Source organism: Larus michahellis, chromosome 1 (genome assembly GCF_964199755.1).
Source record: "Larus michahellis chromosome 1, bLarMic1.1, whole genome shotgun sequence".
NCBI lineage: Eukaryota > Metazoa > Chordata > Aves > Charadriiformes > Laridae > Larus > Larus michahellis.
The window spans coordinates 158,409,329-158,429,511 of NC_133896.1; the positions used below are offsets into that span (position 1 = coordinate 158,409,329).

The window sequence follows — 20,183 nt, forward strand, 5'->3', positions numbered from 1 at the left end:
CCAAGATCTTTACAGAGCTCCTACACAGATTCTTTGCATGTCTTCACAGTTGTTTGTGTAATTAATTACTTCTTACTCGTGTGGCTCCAGAATTGTATAGCTATAGCACAGATAGATTCTAGTGCTGAAGGATTTGTGGTGGGAATTTTGTAATGTTAAGCATCCTTAGTGCATTTGAGGACACTTGCCCTGTGAGCATATAGCAATAATTCTGTTTGACTGATATCCACTTCACACTTTCAATAAAATACTGAAAATGGTGAGTGCAGCTGAGGACAAACAGATGATATTTATTCTACATGTTTATTTTAATCCTGAAAGATATTCAAGGCCAGTGCTCCCTCTGCTGGTTAAAAATATTCTTTTAATAAAGAATTGGATATTCCCCACCTCTGCTTCTTCACTGGTGTAACGCTGAGCCAATTACAATTCTGTAACACATGTTTAAAAGAGTGTGGAGAGAAACACAGTGACTCCAGAGTGCTACTCAGATCGCACAATAGTGTTTCCCACTGTGCAGTGTAATTACTGGTCTGACACCTCAAAGCCAATTCACTTGAGTGCTGGCAGTTACATCAGCTAAAGGAACAAATACAGAGCTTGCATTCTCCTCTGATATGGCTTGGGGTAATCTGTGTAGAAACCATCTAGGGCATTGCAAGGCTGTTGTGCACGACTGTAGATTTTACAAGGTCATATTGGATCATCAGGGTGTGATGAATGTTTTGGATGGCGGGTTTTCTTGTTAACAGTTGTACCTAGACCTGTAATCTCTTTCAAAAGCAATGTTTGAAACTGTTTCTAAAATCAGAGTTCGGATAAGAGAAAAACAGAAGAGAATGCGGAATCGTCGGGCCCTACTTCTCTCTTTTTGGAAACCGCATCATCAATTTTCATCTTGAAGCAGTTGGATTTCTTTGCCACACATGCCCTTGCTGGCATTTCAGTTCAATGAACATTAGCTTTTGGGAAGAGGGGAGCATGGGTGTTTGTGAGAGAGAAAGTCTAAGCTTATAACAATGTTGGAGTAAGCATCAACACCAGTCTGAAGATGGTTTCTCTGGCAAGGTCAAGCGTTTGTTGGCTCCCAGCTCAGTTCCTCTTGCAGTGACAGCACAGCTGAGGAGCTCTGGTGGATGAACTCCAGCAAACCCCACTGCGCTGGTGTGAGAAGCTGCTTTCACTGCCTTGCTGCCCTGTGTCCTGCATCGCTGTGTCCTCCTCACATCAGTTTTGGCAGCTGCCTGGCCACCTGATGAGCTCCTCAGCTCACTGAGGCCGGAACAAGTTCACTCACTAAATAAATGTAAGTAAAATTAGTGAGCTGAAGTGGTATGGTGGAGGCTAAGGGAATCATACCAGTTGGTGTAAAGAAGAGTGATGTGGCACCATCCCTTTAAAAGGAGGAGGAGATGAGCCACCTTTGCTGGGTAGATCAGCTCAGCTGCCTTTTGACATCTGTCCCTAAGACTGAGTTCTATGCCTTTTCGTCTGAAGGGCAGGCACGTGTCAGTCCTCCCATCTCAGCTGCAGGACGATTGCTGGCAGAAGCAAACGAAGGACCTTTCAAATCGCTTGGGGAAGATCTGCACATTGTTATTCACCGTGTGCCTGAGTCTCTGGAGAGCCTGAGAACATTGTATTCATACGGGCCAGACACCCCGTGAGCCCACACTTCTGGAAATAGTTGATTTATATCCATGTTACCAGTCTCTCAAGTCTAAAATCTCCCAGTCCAGCAGTCTCTAGACAAAATAATAGGGGAAATAATTTATGATGGGGTAGTGGTTATTTCCTCCCCCTCAGCACTTAATTTATTACAGCTGAATCTTCTGAAACTACTTCATGTGACTCTTTCATAGCAAGCTGCAGTTGTTCCATATGTCAAACAGCATTTCATAGCTAATTTGGAAGGGTAGGTGCCAGCAAAAATATCAGCCCATGTAGTTATGCTCTTAACAGGTTCACCTCTGTTTAAAAGTCCATTCAATTGCTTTTAATTTGAACTATCTAATGCAAAGGCATTTGGATGCATTTCACAAAAGCTGGGCTAACATCTTGCTTATCAAATGAGTGCAACAGCGACAGCACTTGCTACGCAAAAGTGTAGCACATCTGCATTTTCAGCAGCTGAGTGGCAGAATATTAATTTTTGTGAGCTGAGTAATGAATTCTCCTTTGTGCTTTCTGACAGTTTGCATTGAATCAGCAGAGGTACAGATGACTTGGTTACATCTGTTTTAATTTTTGAGTCTCATGAATTGATTTGTAAGAAGCAGAAGCTCTTTCAATATTACTTGCCAACATTTTGCAGCTGTGAATATTGGAACTTGAACAATACATAGCCCTTGCAGTGAGAGTCTTACGCTTTTCACGCATCACAGCTAGAAATCTCAGTGCTGAGCGAAAAATAAGTGGGGTAGCAGCGGTGATCTGGTTCTTGCCAATTTATGTAGCGTGGATGCTTAATGGGTTGCAGCATAAATGTAGTGCAAACACTAGCTGTTGGCCTGTTTGGCTGGAACATTGAGTGAAGAAAGGAACTGGGCAGGCAAGCAAGGAAAGGACGCTGCTCAAGTATTTCCTTGCAATGCAAGACATCTTCAGGTCATGCTTATGTCTGTACTGCACAGCATAATAAGCAATAGCTTCATCTGAGCTTGAAGTTCCAAATAAGCCGCTTCGGGTAGGAAAGCAACAGTAGAAATGTTGCTACCCCAGTGATCTCTGCAGGCTAATCTACCCAGTGATATTAGGACACTTGGAGCCCCGCATTCACATGACTTTACAGCTTCTAGATGATAGAGTTTCTGTACTCTCTTGTTCAGTGTAGATACTTTGAGACTGATGGAATTTTACTGTAATTTGGTGTAGTTTCACTGATGCAAAAAAAAAATCTCATGGTGGAAGTTGGTACTAACAGGAGCAGGAGTATTGAAGTAAGACCTTTGTTCATTAGTGAGGGCTCTGAGTGACCCGATCTAGTTGAAGATGTCCCTGGTCATTGCAGGGGACGTTGGAGTAGACAACCTTTAAAGGTCCCTTCCAATCCAAACTATTCTATGATTCTTTCCTTACAGGCTTTGAAACACCAGTTTTCCAAGACTGTTATACAAAGAGACAGTCTGATACCTGGACTAAAGAAAGGGACTGGAACCCAGGAAACCTCCCTTCACGTGTTACTGGGTCTTGGTGGAATAGGTTGTCCTAAATTCTCTGAGTTTCCATGAATGGCATGGAGAAGTAAGGTCCCGTTAACTGTGTAGCCTGAGAGTGAACAAGTTTGGGCTACTTACCCAATACTTACTTTGGACTATTTACCCCAGACTTAACTTTGCAGTAGAATCAAATGTGAAGGCAGAGTAGAGGGAGAGGTGTAAGCAGTGTGTAAGTCAATGCTCCCCTGTTAGAATAAGTGGCAGGTTGCATGCAGAGAAAGATCCAGCAGCTCTCGCACACGTAGTCACCTTTACGTTCTTTTACTTCCCTCTGTCAAATCACAAGCAAAAAGATGAGCTAGGTTCCAGTATGAGAAGCCACGACTCTGCAGTATTTGGGATGGTACAGCCCTCCACATGCTTGGGAGTTATGCTTTCCAGGCCTTGGGACATCCAGTAGCTTGACTGGATGTCCAGAAGTCCTGGACAAATAGCCAGTTATTTTTCTCATTGGCCTAACAGTTCAAGCCAGTAGAATAAAATGTTTCTAGGGAAACCTGGATGTATCTTAGCTCAAAGTGACTCGGTACACTCTCGGCTCTGCTCCTGCAGCTATGTTTTACCCCTCAGACAGGGCAGCCTGGGAGGTTGAAGACAGCCCTGAGAGATTTGACTATAGTTGCCTTGGAAGCCCAAGTTTGTATTTATTTCCAGCCTTGAGTTAACCTCCTTGGCAAGCTGAAGCGGTCATTACCTTAGTGAGTGATTTACAGGCACGTTAAGGCCCTTTTACAGCGCCAGAACAGTCTTAAGGGAGCCTTAGACTAAGTGAAAATCCGATCTGTAAACCTCAGTTTTATCTTCCCTTAAGAATGGAGGAAAGACTATTTCCCTGTGTTGCAGGCTGCAGTGCTTCAAAGTGTGTTGAAATCCTCAGATGGACGGAACTCCTGAGTGCAGAAAGTATTAGTCGTGTTACACATGACTCATGTTTCTCCATGGGTGTCAAAATAATCTTGTTCTCATTTGCACATGTGGCGCTTTCCTTCAGCAATGGAAACCCCTTCTATGTACTTGAGTGTCTTCTCCCTCATTAGTCCATCTCCCAGCAGGTCTGGGAGAGCAAGTGAGAGTAAGTGCCCAGGGTTCAATGTGAAATCCTGCTCTGAAGTGACACAACATCTGATTTTGTAGAAGTACACTTGTTCCTGCAGTGCCAATTAGCCAGCCAAAAGATGGGTTTAAAAACCTCGGTAATACTTTCAACATTTTGGATAGCCTTCAGATTTTTAATTACTTCAACATTTATTCAGAGGCCTGGATCCTGATACCTTCTTCCTTAAAATACTTTTCAAAACATTTTTAGTTACTTTAGAACTTGGACTTTGTACCTCTTACAGCTGACCTAGAAATGTATTTCTTCAGTTGTTTTGCTGTGTTTTGTGGTCTAACGCACTGCCTCAGATTTGGGTTACTAGCGACCTTTATTCTCAAGCCATGACAAAGAATATCGGGGGAGTAAATAGAGGAGACCATGCCATTTCATCAGTTCAAGGAAAAAACTGATTATTTGCCTCAGAAAACACCTTTTTATTGAAAAATCTGTTTTTGTGGGAGGAAGGAGAGGAGAAGCAGCAGGGGAATTTTTCCTGGCAGGAAATTTTAATAAATGAGTGTTGTTTTGATTTCACTTTCTCATGCTCTAATCATCTCAGTTATAGTTTTCGCCCCTCCTTCCTCCTTGGCCCTGTTCTTCTTACCTGTCAATCAGCTTTCTTCTCCCTTGTCTCTTCATCTTCTTAACAAAATCCTAGCCAAGGAGCTGAAAACCAACATCAACCCAGCAACTCCACAAATCTTCCAGTTCCGCTCATCTTTTAAAACTGTAACAAGCACCGTGTCCGTAGGTCATCACTCAGTTTCCTCTGCTTGCGTATCATAACCGTTTCTTTGCAAGATGCCTGTTATACCTACTTGATGCCTGTTATACCTACCTCAGCTGACCCCTGCAAGTTACCAGCATATTGCTGGGAATCTGTGTCCTGAGCAAACAGGAGAAAAGTGTCTTGCTGTTCACCATCCTAAATTGTTTGCTAATTACAAATAGCAGTCTCATCTCTCGCTGTTTTGCTGAAAATACTTAAATCTTTGTGTAGCATCCTTTTGTGTGTTTTGATCCTTGTTTTTATTTTCTTGTTGGTATGCTTTGAAAATTGGTCTGTGTTTTGAGTTTCTAAAACAGGTGCCATGTTTTTTAGCTGTTGTCCAAACTTGGATACCTTTTCCTTTTTGTAGTTTCTCACTAATGTTTTATTCATCCAACATTCCCACATTTTTTGGACCATATGAATTATTTCTCCCTGTTTCACACCACTCATTGAAAGGACAACTCTGGTTACTTCTTACATGGAACATTTGGCTTTTGATTTGCTTGATTTGCTGTTTTCAGACTTGAACATGCATAATTTTTTTCTCTCTATGTGTAGATTTTGCAGCTTTTATTCAGACAGTGTTCCTCTTGATCTCACTGGGAGTCCAAGTATGGTGAACGTATAATAGCTGCAATACTGATCTAGAGTGTGGATGGATGTTCTGCCTTTAGATTTATCTGATTTAAATACATTTGGGGTTGTAGGGAGAGGGACAGCACAGAGAACACAGGTGTCCTATACAGCATTGAAGAAGAACCTAAAGGATGACACATACAATCTGTGTGTTCAGCTTCTTGGGAAGATCCTGTATCTCGAAGCACTCTGTCTCTGAACCACCCTGAAATTGAGGACTAAGTGACAAGCCTGGTCTCCAAAATCTGCTGTTGTGAATGATATATAAGAAGAGGAGTGGTATTGGACTCCTCGTTTGGTAGTATTGGACAGCAGTGACTGAACAGTGATATTTGCTGTTTTAAGGAATTTAATTGCTGATTTGGAGTGTTAGATTTTCTACCAGGATTTACCAGTGTCTCTGTAGGAATGAAGATAGGTCTTATTAGAGGGAAAGTGGCCTTCCTGATCCCCAGGGCATAAACATGCTATGAACAGTGCTATCCATGGAGACAGAAAAAAGGTTTAATTGATATTCAAAGAGCGCTTTTCTGTTATGCCACACTCATCCTCTGCCAACTTATTATTGAACCAGAAATATTTCTTTGTTTATAATAATCCTTCTGTCAAATACCAACATGAAATGTTTGCTGTCACTTGTAGCTTCTTACCACCTAACAGGTTTCTTGACCACAGAAACAGGGGATATGTGGGTTGCTTGAAGAAGCAGCATCAGTTGTTTAGTTGCTAATGAGTTTTCTTCTTCCACAGGGAGAAAGAGGCTTGCCGGGACTACAGGGTGTGATTGGGTTTCCTGGAATGCAAGGACCTGAAGGTCCCCCTGGGCCACCAGGGCTTAAGGTAAGAACTTAGGCTTTAATATTGAAAACACTCACATTTCCCTAAATTGTTGTCCCTAGGAAAGACAAAGCTATCTCTTTTCCTTTGCAGGGTGATACTGGAGAACCAGGACTGCCAGGAACAAAGGGAACAAGAGTGAGTTCTAGCTTGCTTTTTTTGCAATTCTGATTTCTATGGGTTTATATGTCTTTAACTCTCCATGTCTGCCTTCAAGTGCAAGACTTCTTCGAGCTAATCAATGACATCCCCTTGTGCTACACAATAATTTCAGAATTCTTGCATTTGCCTTTGAAGTTCTTTCTGTATTGGGCAGTCAGTGCCTTTGTCCATTTGCATTTTCACCTGGTACTTCCCACTGCATCAACAACACTGGTTTTTATATGCCATTGATATCTTTCTGACATACCAAGAAGCTTTCTTCCAGCTTGAATATGAACCAGCCTTACGACCTTATGCAAAATTCTCCTTTATGTTTGCCATCTAACCTCCTTGAAGCACTCCAGCAGAGAAGCTGACACACCCATGAGCACACACATGTTAAAGAAGTGCACAAGTTGCAGAGCCAAAGATCTCTTGACTTTGCTACAAGAGGCTCTGAATATGCCTGTAACCTTCCCATTGCCATTTCTGTTTAATGCGACACTTATGTAACACTTATTTTAGCACATTATGTTAGCCAGGGTCATGTCTTTTGGGGCTTTGTGAGGTGCTAAACTCATTCTGAGTGTTTTCATGTTTCATAATGTAATGATGAAAGAGGATTTAAATGACTTGACCAGTAACGATGCGTACATTTTCAGCTATACCCTCTTGTCCAAAGATTTTCAAAATGCCTCTCAGTTTTGTTCTCCATTTGCCTGTAGTTGCTGCAGCACATAGAATTTACTGAATCGACTACAATTGCTGAGCTATTATAGAGGGGGTATTCTGCTAGATCAAAAAATCCTTATTTCAATCCACGACCTTCATGGTACCTTGGGGTATCCTGAGTGTTAATGTAAATTGTCATCCCCTGGCAAGTGTGTTTGTGTGCTACAGTGCAAGTAGACTATATTTTAGCAATTATAAAGTTTTGGAAGATGCAAACATACTATCTGAGCACAGGATTCCCATACATCTTTTCTGCGTCATAATACGTGTATTAGGAAATACTGCATGAATAAATAAGCTGGGAGGATGAAAATGATGTGCCCAGTTAAACTCCTGATTCATTACACTGAAAAGCTGTTCAAGGAAAAAGAGTTATCTCAACCTGGTAGGTTTTTTAGTAATAAGGATGAATTGATACACTGATGTGGAGCATGAATGATAGAGAAGCGTCTTTACAGTGCATTAACATCCTCTTCTGCTATAAAGAGGTACCTACAGTAAATTTTGTTTTGGGAATGAGAGCACCTCTGCATTCCTTTTTACCCGCACATAAGGCTCTGGTTCAGTTCCCGTTGAAGGAAAGCCATATTGATGCTAAAAAAGTGAAAGAAATATAAAAAATTGCTTTCAGTTATCGATTACTAAGGTGCCATGTTTGAGAGGTTTTGAAGATTAGAGCTATTTCGTTAAGGAAGTTTAAAATAAACTGTTTCTTGTATTTTGACTGTCACCACTGAAGTTGCGACTCAGGCTGCAGCTTGTCATTGCTGTGTTGTGGGTTTGTCTTCTCATGTTGTTTTTCTCAATTGCAGGGCCCCCCAGGAGCATCAGGCTTTCCAGGAAACCCAGGCCTTCCTGTACGTATGAAGTATAAGTGTTTTTACAACGAACATCAAGGTTTTAATCGTGACATCTGACCAGGATTATTGCTAATATTGCTAATTTCTTTACTTTCTTTTCATGTAGGGCATTCCTGGACAAGACGGCCCTCCTGGTCCACCTGGCATTCCAGGATGTAATGGCACGAAGGTGACATTTACATATGTTTATAACAGCATCTCTGTGTTGAAATAAAAACATCCCTCAAGCATATGTTCCCTAAATGAAACCAATTTCTCTGTTCCCCTCAGGGTGAAAGAGGTCCAGTAGGTCCCCCAGGTTTACCAGGACTGACTGGGAGCATAGTAAGTACATTCTATCATGCTTGATTCACTTGTTTCAACTCTGATTCTTATAATGCAAATATAGCTACCTGAAATTACACCGAATGTAAGTTATAAAATCTACGATACTGAGGAAAGATAACATCAAATGTCTTTTTCAACAGGGACCCCCAGGACCTCCTGGAATGAAGGTACATTTTACTCTGTGTTCATATCCTGCTTCTAATGGTAAGAATTAAGGTGAACTCTACACCCTCTAAGACGAGGAGTCCTTACTTAAGGACTGAAAAATTTTACTGGCATGTTTCCCTTTGTACTCTCTTCTGCAGTCCCACTAAAGACAGTGGGGCGACCTCCAGTTAGTAACAATTGAACACATGTGTTGTTCCATGCAGGTCTTAAAGTGTAAGTATTACAGAGATTACAACAGAAAAAAATAGTATATATCATAAATTATGTATAAGTAGTACGGTGGGTACCCAATTGTGCATAAAGATTTAGATAGATCTTACGGTTAAAACTGTTGTTTCGGTATTGACATTTCATTTATCTTAATAGTTTTAAATAGATAAAGTTTTTGGAAGAAGGTCTACAATATTAGATGCATCCAATACATACTAAACAGCTTTCATAAAAAAAATAATTAAACTAACTAGGTATCTGAGTGCGTTTTGTGAGCTGGAGAATGAAATATTGAATGTCAACAGAGAGCTTTTGCTCTTTAAAATGAACAGATACAAAGGCTGAACGTAATCTCAGATTTGTAATGACAGGACTACCTGAAGTTGTAAAATGCCCTTTTCTCTTTCTCTCACATGGGAAAAATTGACTCAGTCTATAAACACAGAAGTACTTGAATGTTTCTTCAGAACATTATAGGTACACAACTCCTGAAACAAAATCACTTACAATATTGCAACTTTGTACAAAAACATAGAAAAAATTGGATCTTTTGCTATCAGAAAGAGAGACATAAAGAAGTGTATAACGATCAGAATAGTTTCCTAAAGTAAGACAAAGGGGATTTCTTTTTTTGAAGAAAAAGGATGCCATAAATGGCTTTTATGTCAAAATTAGGTATAAGACTGAAGATCTCAGCCTGGAAAAGAGATTGTGAGGTTACCACTTCTCTCAACTGTTAGGTCAGATGCTCGAATTGTGTGGTGACACTGTAGTAGTGATAAATTTTGGGTGAAAATCTTTCTGGTTCCCCATTACAGTATAGGGAATTAGCGTATAAAGGAAGATTTGATACTGGGATCTCTTCAGATGGCTTTAAAGGACATTTGACACTTAAGGTCTTAACTTGTAATATCTCTTGCTATGTTTCCGCTGAATTACAAGAAGGGGATTTTTTTTAAGTCAGCTTTCCAAATAATTCCAAACTTCTCCTAGCTCCTACTTCCCTCTCATCTCAATCTTAGTGTTTTTGAATGTATTTGAATGGATGTTCAAGTATTACTCTTTTTCTTTTCTTATTATAGGGAGATCCAGGTGAAGTGATTGGTCTTTTACCTCCTAGTTTGCTAAAAGGTGACAAAGGCTTTCCTGGCCAACCTGGACTACCTGTAAGTCTAAATGATGTTTGAATAGCAGTGATCTTCAATTAAAATTGTATCAGTATAATGAAATTACTAAATAAATATCGGGTTTTAATTATGCCCTTTTAATTTTTCATAGGGTCCACCTGGAACTCAAGGTTTTCAGGGACCAATGGGGCCACAAGGGCCTCCAGGAGAACCAGTAAGTTTCCTCTCATGGAGATTTGCACTTTACTTATAGATCTTTGCTATAGGAAAGTTCTACAAGGTGTGTATAGCTGGTGTGTGTTGAGTTTTGGGAAAAATAACCTGTGGTTCCAGGCTTCATGTTTAGCTTCTTGAGCTCTACCATGGCAGGAACGAGTAGGTAACGTTAGGTTTTCAATACTGGCTGTTCCTACAATCTCCTTGCAGGCTCGGAGGGTATTTTTGTGTTGGAGGGGTTGTAATAGTTATTTCTCCGTTCTCCTCTTCCCCTACTTAATTTACAGGAAATAAACCGCAAAGCTAGCAGCAGATCTAAATCAAAATGTTTGCTGAAGTTGTTCTTAAGGGCAGCCACAGTAAGCAGCACTGTGGAAAGCAGGATATCCACTGTCTGTTATTATGTTAATTGACAAATGCTGAAGGCATTTCAGCTATTTGACATTTTCACAGGTTTAACAGGTACCTAATATTTTCTCTTCCTGTACTGGATGCGGGTAGCACTAGCAGGGATCAGTTATTTGCATGTGGTAAAAGTCCACTCTGTGTTTCTGGCTATTGAAGTGAGCTGTGTGAGACTTCTTACCCTTCTGAAGAAAATTCAAAGTGATGTAAAGAAAAATGGTAGCACAGTTTAGTCAGTATTTGTGTTTGCTGATGTGAAAAACCATTTTAATGAAAGAAAGGTGAGGACTAATATTTAACATGCAAAAGTAAAAAAAAAAAAAAGTCAGCAATAAAGTTATTTTACAGTGTAGTACCATAGAATTTTCTTTGACTGTCTGTTGTCTAGATGCTGATTAGGTCCAACATTCTTAACTGCAAAACAAGGTCTAATGAGATATCTTAGACAGATTCTCCTTGGGTTTTTTATTTATTCTATGTTGTGAGTTGCACAATGTAGCAGGAAAAGACTTTACATCTTAGTTTAATGGAAAGTTTTGCATTTTTGCTGTCTTTATAGAATAAGGAATTATTCCATCTAGTGTACTTATACACTTATATGCTAAAAATCTACTGTCTTACAGGGTCCCCCAGGGCCACCAGGACTCCCAGGCGAGAAGGTAAGACTCTTTTTATTATAAAGATTAAGTTTATTTCTTTATTTATTTGGCACACCAGTTCCCCAAAAATTTGGAAACCAATGGTCCTAAAGGAGTAGGGCTTTTACGCTTTGTAACTCTATTACACTTTTTACTATATTTTTATGTCTTAATGGGCATCACAAAGAGAGGCTTTCAACACAATTTTAGGTTTTTTTCTTAGTGGATCAAATCAGTAGTAATTGCAACATTTTATGATTATTTGAACTCATGTAAAAATGGCAAAATTTTCAGTAACGTGTTTTAAAGAAGAGCATACTCACAATAAAATTACCTGATAAATTTCATTCTATTTTTTTCATAAATTGCTGTGATGCAAGACTTAAAAAACAGCGGGGGTTTAGAAGATAATCTATTTGTTTCACGTGTGCATTTAGAAGACATATTCTGTCTTTTCTATCCTCTCTTAACTTTTGCCAGGTTCAAAATACCTTCATATATGTGTAGGTATGCATGTATGCACTACTGATAAAAATTGGCTGAGTATGTGTAACTTATATTTTCAGGGCTACATGGGCTTGGGCTTTCAGGGTCCCAAAGGTGAAAAGGTAAGTCTCTCGAAAACTTGTGGAGAACAACTGTCAGAAATATTTTTGATAATTTATTTTAAATAAATAAAATGTTGGAACCTATCAATGGAGAAAATCAGCAATTTTTGTAATTTTTGTAATTTTGTAATTTTTGGAAGACTTGAGTAAATCTGTAACTTACACCTAAATGAACAAAAGTCATGAATGGTTACAGACTTTGTTCCTGATGGTATTATACCTGACATTAATTTAGGTCATTATTCTGTTTTCCAGCTGTGACTAGTACGAACTACTTTAGTTTGCAGTAGACAGATCTAGAAACATATATTAGGACTCATGATGAAATTTATTTGAAATCGGTTTAGTTCTGAGGGAAGAGATTGAATGTGCTGTGGTAGGACTCTTGAGGGCCCGTCTGCCTTAGTTTAGATTGGTAGTGTGTGCTTTTGAAGGAGACCTTTCAGTTGTCTCCTTTTACTGTGTTTTGACTCAGTCAGGAGCAGTTTTCAGAGCACACAGATTGGTTTACTTTTGAATGAAACTAAGCCAAAAAGGTGTGCTCCAGGATCCCATTTATTCTCTTAACCAGCATCAAATGGGAGGTAAAACATGTTCGGTTTAACGTGTTGCCTCTCCCACTGAGAGGTCTAGGCTAAAGTGCCTTATGTTGCATTTTCAGGAGACAAAAAATACATGCAGTTATGGGTAATTTGGTAAATTGATAGCATGTCTGAGCCCTTCTCCAGAAGCTTCTCATGAGTGTCATTGACAGGCCTTTTGGAGTATAAGGAAATTACGTTACTTAAATGGCATTTTATTATCCACCACCTTATTTATGTATTTTGAGCCACACTCTTCCTAATGGATAGAATATTTTGCTACGTGAGATTAACTTGTTATCATAAAATTTCTTGAAAAATGATGGGAGTATGTGGAGATTTCCTGGAGTCCTCAGGTTTGTCTTTAGCAAAAAATAAATGGTATTGTTATGCATTACTGCTTGGCAGAAATGTATCAAGCCTTTTTGGAGGTGTTTTACTGTAAAAGATAGTGCTTTTGCATTGTATATGGAGATAAGGTTCTGACCCTGCTATGGACCTGTACTTACTAAAAAAGTATGATCCACAGTTATCATCTTGAAGTTGTCCTTTATGGACAGTTGTAAAGCTGGTAGAACACTATAAGCTTTGACTAACGTTTTCCTTCAAGCGTCGGACCTCTTTCCTCCTAATCTCCTTCTTCCTAAGGGAGGCACTGAAAAACTTTTGTATCATTACAATAATTAACTGGATAAGTTCACAATATTTGGTATTAATCAGTCTTCACCCTAACAGGAGATTGAGAGATCTTTCTTCGGGGCAGTCTCTGACTGTCACCCGTTATACAGATTTGTCTCTTATAACTGCGTATGCAACCTTTCCTCTGATGGATTTTGCTGAAATAAGAATTTAAAAAAAACCTTTTAACTGTATTTTTAAAAGCGAGTGGTAGTTCTCTTTAATGTTATTGGTCTTAGTAATGTTTGTTCTCAGTGCCAGTACTGTTTTCAATGGACTATCCTGGATTTGGTGTTGACAGGGAGAACAAGGCGTAAGGGGTCCCCCAGGCCCTCCAGGACCATCACCGCATATGAAGGAAAAAGGGAGTGAAATCATAAGGGGAGAAAAGGTGAGACCTTAAATGATTAGTCTTCTTGTACTCTTCATTAAAATATGATCAATAGGAATTAGCAAACAGTAAAACAGCGAAAAGAAAATATTGTCACCTACAGCCAATTTTTCAAAAATTTCTTCCTGTTATACTTCATGAATGAATTTTGATTGTCTTTCTCAAAGTTTCTCTGTAAAATATATGATAGGTGATAAATGCATAAATAATTGCATAAATAAGTAACACACACAGCAGAGGACTTTCTGAGGAAGGAGGATTCGTAAGCATAGTCCTATAAACACCAACTATTCTATAAATTTGAATTAAATAGCTTATACTGGACTTTTCATATACAAAATCACATTCTTGGAATCTGAGTGCTAATGAATTTTTCAATTATTGAATTAGACAGTCTAGGCAATATATATTAGTATAATAAACTAGCTTAATGGATTCATATTTTGTGTTTGTCTAACTTCTTGCACATCATACTATTAGGCATAGTTCTTGAAGCGGAGAATAGGGTTAAATGTGCTTTTGCTGACATGAAGAATGAAATTATTTACAACCTAAATGAATAATGGTTGAGATTTGCTTACTAATCTACTTTTTTTTTTTTAATAATTTCATTAGGGTGAACCAGGTGAAAAGGGTGAACAGGGGGCCCCAGTAAGTATTGTGTAGATTTTTTTTCAATTACTATAAAAATTGTGAGGAATCTGATAATGGTCCTGAATATCTTTATCGCTTTTTGATAAAAGCTAATTTACTTGAGAATTTGGCAGTATTTTTAGTCTGGCGTGTATTTATTTTCCAGGGATTGCCAGGTTCAGGTTTCAAAGGCGAAAAGGGTGAACCAGGGAAGCCCGGTCCACGTGTAAGTATGCTCAACTTTATCAATACCATAATTACGGTTGTTGTATTGTTTCCATAAGCTAAATAAACTTAGCAACCATTAGAGAAACAGCAAATTTTGTATATTTCAAAAAAACAAGTTTTGCTGTCAGACAGATGTCCAAGTCAAGGTAGTAATAACACACAGTAATATTAACACTCTGATCTAGTTGAAGATGTCACTGCTTACTGCAGGGGGGTTGGACTAGATGACCTTTAAAGGTCCCTTCCAACCCAGCACATTCTGTGATTCTACGATTAGTATGTTACATGTTTCAGATAGCTAAAGACAGATACCTAACAGTAGCTTGCAGTGCTGAAGGCAAAGGCAAGACTCCCATTGATCCCAGCTGAAGCAAGATTAAGTCATTCCAGAACAGAAGGAAAAGCAAAGCCAAACAAATCACTCAGTAGGAATGACTTAAGCTAAACGGAACGTGTTGAATTTATTTAAAATACTCTCACGTGCAATCTACAAAGTAAGCCTGCTTAGCCTAAAGGTGCGGTTTCTTACAAAGAAGAGTAATGGAACAAAACATTTAGATGACTGAGATACATTCACCTGCTGGTTTCTAGCCTGACTGTAGATGCTCGAGGCCATATGGTCTGTTACATTTGCCTAGTCTGACCTATATCATGGTCTCATCCATACAACTTCTGCATGAGTCATGCTGTGTCTTTCATAGCTGAGCTGGTAGCAAAAACATGTCTTCTACATGCAAACGTATCTAAAGTATTGTTTCTCAAACTGTGGGTCTTCATAAACTGTTTGAAAAAGACACAGCACATCCACAGACATTATACTTCAATCCGAAAAAGAGAAAATCTCCCTCTCTGTTATACTTCAAGGTCAAATGTTCTGGCGTCCTTTCAGTAAAGATATGTGATGAGGTTATCTTTGCTATTGTGCATGTATTTTTATTCTTACAGTAAATGAGGGCTTGAAAGCTGGAAAAATTGAGAAACGTTGGCCTAGAACTTGCTGAGGAAACCACAGTATCTTTGAATTTTTCAAAAATATAGTTTTCAGTTTCTGCAGAGTTCCCTGAACAAAGTTTCTGAGATATTTTATATATAATTATTGCTGATCAAAGAAATCATAACTACTTCCAAAATAAGGATAAGTTTTGAAAGATGAACAGATCTTAAGATCTGATACTCTAGTTCCATGGAATGAACCTATATAATTAATTCCAATCACAGTGTACATTTGAAGACTCTCCTGACTTTACAGATTGTATTTTTAATCAATCATTAAAAATTACTTGTAATCCTTCTTTACTAGATACCATAGCTTCACACTTTGGTGATGGGGGCCTTTTCATGTTTGTTCTATCATTTTTATCCTTCAATTGCATTGTTTTAGACGGAATTTTTTGAGCTAAACTGATGGGATTAGTTTTTAAGCTGAATTTACTTTGCGTATTAAGTATATACTTTTTCTTGGTTTTGTGGGACATGTTCATATTGCTTATGATAAGGCATACAATCTAAGCACTGTGACACCATGTAAAAACCAGCCTCCAGTGGATTAGGCTACAAGCCTAGGTGCTGGTCCCTTCATAGTCCATAGGAAGAGGAAGGGAATGCTGAAAAGTAGAATAATCCAACCAGGTCATTTATCATGTATGTGTTGATTACCTCAAGGGAATCTCATCCTCTCTGTAGGCTAACACAGTGGTTTAATGGTGAATCATTTTACTCTGGAGGAGGGAGTCTTGGATTCTAGGGTGTCATCTACCTCGTGATTTGAAATTATAGCTTTCAATTTAGGGAAGTGTATTTTACCACTAGATTACCACACGATCTGATATGGGGCCACTCTCCAAGCCTTCTGCTGAAACTGAGCACTGAATGTCTATGAATAAAGGTTTTGTGAGGCTGAAAAGTGTGTGTGTATATATATATATATATATAGAAAGGGATGGCTATGAAGGAGAGCTATTTCTGCGTCTGGTTCCAGTTTCCTGTGCTGTTGATATATTTTGTCTTGAAGCCTCCGTGACTGGGAATTCTGTAGTTATTCCTGGATCTGGGAACAGATTTACAGGATTTTATTTAATTTTGCAGTTTGTAGGATGTTGAGTAACATAAGCACTAGGTAGTCACAGTTTGCCTGCTTTGTACACTCTATACTGTTAGCTGTGTTAGCACACTTCAATTAGTGCATTAAAATAGTGATTGTTTTGTTCTAGTGTTTCACTAACTGTATTTAGAAATTGCATGTATGTGTCTTATCTTTTTAAGCAGAGTGGAACTTTGTGTTTTACAGGGAAAGCCTGGAAAAGATGGTGAACCAGGACCAAAAGGAGAACCCGTATGTATTTTGCTGAATTTCCAGTACCATTTCTTACATTCAAAACAAATTACTGTCTGTGTATTATAAATGGTTGAAATTTTCTAGCCTTCTAAATTATTTAATTAAAGTTATTTTTTTCATTGAATTAGTGACTCATTTGAAAACTTAAAACTTTGATGCTCCCGGGGCTAAGATGCAACTATATTTATCTTTTCTGGTTTTGATGTCTTCCACATACAGGGTTTGCCTGGTGGATTTGGGATTCCAGGACGACCTGGGGAGCCTGGTACGAAGGTGCGTAGTAGTGGCCTTTGCATCCCATCACACAGAATGAGGAGTTAAGAGCTTGTATAGTGTGTTCATAGATGTGCATTAAAGCAGTGAATGCACATAAAGCAATGTTAAATGAATGTTACCAAGTTGTAAAGTCATCACTCAGAGACTAGTAAAAGTCAAAATTAGGGTAGATTAGGTATCCCTGGTTTAAATCTCTTACATGAATTAATTAATGCTGGCTTTATTTTCACAAGCTCTTTGCCCAGCCAGCATATGTACAAATGTACTTTCCTAAAAATTCCAGTTTCTCTTTACGTAGTGTAAAGCAGTACAGGCCTGCAAAATAACTACTTACTGCTTATTATAATGGTCCAGGTACTTACCATTTGGAAGTTGTATGAATCTGTATCAAAGTGTTCATTTGCTAAGCAAATCCTATTTTGTGGGGAAGAAAATGTGATCTGGATTTAAAATGTAAATTGTTTTTTGATTTAGGGTGACAAAGGTGAACGAGGTTTTCCAGGACCTCCAGGAAGAGTAAGTAGAAAAAAAACCTTCTTGATTTATTTTGAACTTAAATGAAAATACAAATTTTGTGAAAGTCAAAGTGTTCAAACAATGAAAGAAGAAGGAGAGACAATACACATTCTGATCTCATTCTAATTAGTCATGTCCTCATTTTTTCTGAATGGAAACAAAAGTTATATACAGTTGTTTAAAGTATTATTGAAATTTGGAAAAGGAGCTCTCAAAGAATATGGATTTCAAATGTTTTGGACTCTGAAAATTATAGGCATTGTTAATCAATACAAAGCATCCAAAAAAGGATTCAAAAGACTGAGTCTGTCAGCTTTGAAGTTTATAATTTTTTTCACACTTCAAATCAAAAATGAGATTAATCAGCAACAAATAGATCATTGGTGGTGCTGCTTCCCCAACATGGGGGAAAATTCCCAACACCTACTAATTTTATTTGAAAAATTGTGCATACTTCCTGAATATTTTATTGTAAATCTTAATATTCTATATGTCAAGCTTAGTTCAATGTTAGTAGAAATTGCCAGAACAGAATATTTTCAAATTAAAGGTAATGCAAACCTAATGGGTCAGTGCTTACACCATGGTGAGGTTTCTTGGCATCATTCTTGTTCAGAAAGGTGCTATAAAGCACCTTCATTCTACTGTTGATATGAGGAATTTTGGTAAAATAGTACTTTTTCTTTGGTATTCTTCAGCAGCTGCAACCCTCTCATGCTAGTTGTTAACGTATTGCTGAAATTGCAAGTATAACCGAAACTGTTCAAAATTGTTATTACAAAACAAAATGGCCTCTGTAGCATCAAATCAAAAGGGGGTAGATACAAACGAGGGCACAGTTGTATGTTTCTAGTGTCCTAGTCCTTGTCTTGTGATTCAGGTTATAGATCCTGGACCAGTAGATACCTTTGGTGAAAAAGGAGAGCCTGGAGCTTCCGGTTTGCCTGGACTGAAAGGTCAAAAAGGTGAAAAAGGTATGTATTTTGTCTTGTCTTTTTAATTGAGTTACGCTTTTAGTTCCTGTATTAAAGGAAATTAAAATTTCACTATCTGTGAGCTCAGGAGCTCTGTATGACGGTGAAACGTTCCAGTTAGTTATTAAATTGCTTTCAGGTTACTACATTTTGTTGTAGTTTGTAGGACACTTCTCATCGTAAATAAGCCTGCCTTTCAGTTACAGATTGGAAAAGGATAAAATGGGATCTGTTTTTATGGCAGTTAAATAATCCAGTGACTTTATTTAAGAAAGATGGAAATCAGCACAAGCATAAAGAGGATAATCATGCAGAGCATCTGGATACTTCTTTTAAAAAGGCAGTGGCTAAAATTTAATCTTGAAATTGGCTTGCATAATTTACAACATTCTTCAGTAAACAGAGAAAATCAAGCATTCCCTTTCCCATTTTCCCCATTACAGACCTTACCCTGCTGAAGAAAGGTCAGTGGAGAAGATGGCATACAGCAGGGCCTTTCCCCTAAATGTATTGTTTGCAGATATCTGTAGATTATTTAATTTAACCTTTGATTCAGGGCATACCACCTTGTAATGTGTACTTAAATACTATGTGCTAAAACTTCACTGAAGTTGACATTGCTGACTTCATTGCCTAAACGAAAACCTCTCTTTCTAAAGGTTTCCCTGGTATACAAGGAATCCCAGGACCTCCAGGTATGAATTTATGGCCACTGATTTTGTTTGTGTTTTTCCTGTGTTATTCTTGGGTGAAGAGTCCTGAGAGATGTTCTCCTCAGCTGCTGCCGGTTACTGCCTGACTTACAGAACACCCAGGCAGTGGCCTCTCTGGGGGGCAAATCATCCCCTAGACCCTTCCTGTAGATTGCTTTTCTCGTGTCTGTGATGCGATCCAGCCTTTCTCTTTGTGTAGAGCCTTGATAACTTTCTGCTGAAACTGAAGCACTAGCGGGCATAGGTTGTCAGAGATAGCCCAGCAAGTAGGGCTTCGTTGGGCAAGAAGAGTTGTAAAATGTGAATATGTGCGTGGGTATGCGAATATGTACCTATGTGTATATACTCATATGTAGATAATTTGTTTTGCTCTCACTTCAGCTCTATATGTGTTTGCATAAATATAATAAACGAAGGTTTGCAGGGAGAAATAATAGCATTTATTAAAGCAAAGTAATTCCTGAGGGCTTGCTGCTTTTTTTTTACTATGTCACCTAATAAAAGTTAATTTCTTTTGCCTGCAAATGTTGCCCTTTTCATAGTTTTAACCTCTTCAAATCCATGACAACACTGCTATTACGTATATATGTACCTGTACATGTGTTTAAACTAAGCCACAATATTTGCATGTTAAAAAATAAGCAAATCATCTGTGGAAATCTGACTGTAGCACATCCTGCTGTGATACGACTATTACCTCATTTGCTCACTTTTTCTATCTTGACAGTGAGCTAAATATGAAATTAATGTAAGCCAGGGTCAGATAGTTTCCAGGAATTTTTTCACAGTTTAGGGAGGAGATACTATATACTGCAGGCTGTAAGTGTCCCTAAAGAATTCTGTGTGACAAGACAAGAAGAATGGTAG

The 20,183-nt window shown here is 38.5% G+C and overlaps 1 protein-coding gene across 2 annotated transcripts in view; it reads left to right on the forward strand.

Moving 5' to 3' along the window:
- Positions 1 to 20,183, forward strand: part of COL4A1 (collagen type IV alpha 1 chain) — a 127,894-nt gene that overhangs the window by 69,844 nt on the left and 37,867 nt on the right. For both annotated transcript variants that reach the window (XM_074561594.1, XM_074561604.1), the window contains exons 3-20: positions 6,473 to 6,562; positions 6,653 to 6,697; positions 8,245 to 8,289; positions 8,399 to 8,461; positions 8,563 to 8,616; positions 8,760 to 8,786; positions 10,080 to 10,163; positions 10,276 to 10,338; positions 11,369 to 11,404; positions 11,950 to 11,991; positions 13,552 to 13,641; positions 14,257 to 14,292; positions 14,441 to 14,500; positions 16,790 to 16,834; positions 17,057 to 17,110; positions 17,588 to 17,629; positions 18,510 to 18,603; positions 19,263 to 19,298. In XM_074561594.1, coding sequence (XP_074417695.1) covers positions 6,473 to 6,562; positions 6,653 to 6,697; positions 8,245 to 8,289; positions 8,399 to 8,461; positions 8,563 to 8,616; positions 8,760 to 8,786; positions 10,080 to 10,163; positions 10,276 to 10,338; positions 11,369 to 11,404; positions 11,950 to 11,991; positions 13,552 to 13,641; positions 14,257 to 14,292; positions 14,441 to 14,500; positions 16,790 to 16,834; positions 17,057 to 17,110; positions 17,588 to 17,629; positions 18,510 to 18,603; positions 19,263 to 19,298 — 1,006 coding nt within the window. The remainder of the gene's footprint in view (positions 1 to 6,472; positions 6,563 to 6,652; positions 6,698 to 8,244; positions 8,290 to 8,398; positions 8,462 to 8,562; positions 8,617 to 8,759; positions 8,787 to 10,079; positions 10,164 to 10,275; positions 10,339 to 11,368; positions 11,405 to 11,949; positions 11,992 to 13,551; positions 13,642 to 14,256; positions 14,293 to 14,440; positions 14,501 to 16,789; positions 16,835 to 17,056; positions 17,111 to 17,587; positions 17,630 to 18,509; positions 18,604 to 19,262; positions 19,299 to 20,183) is intronic.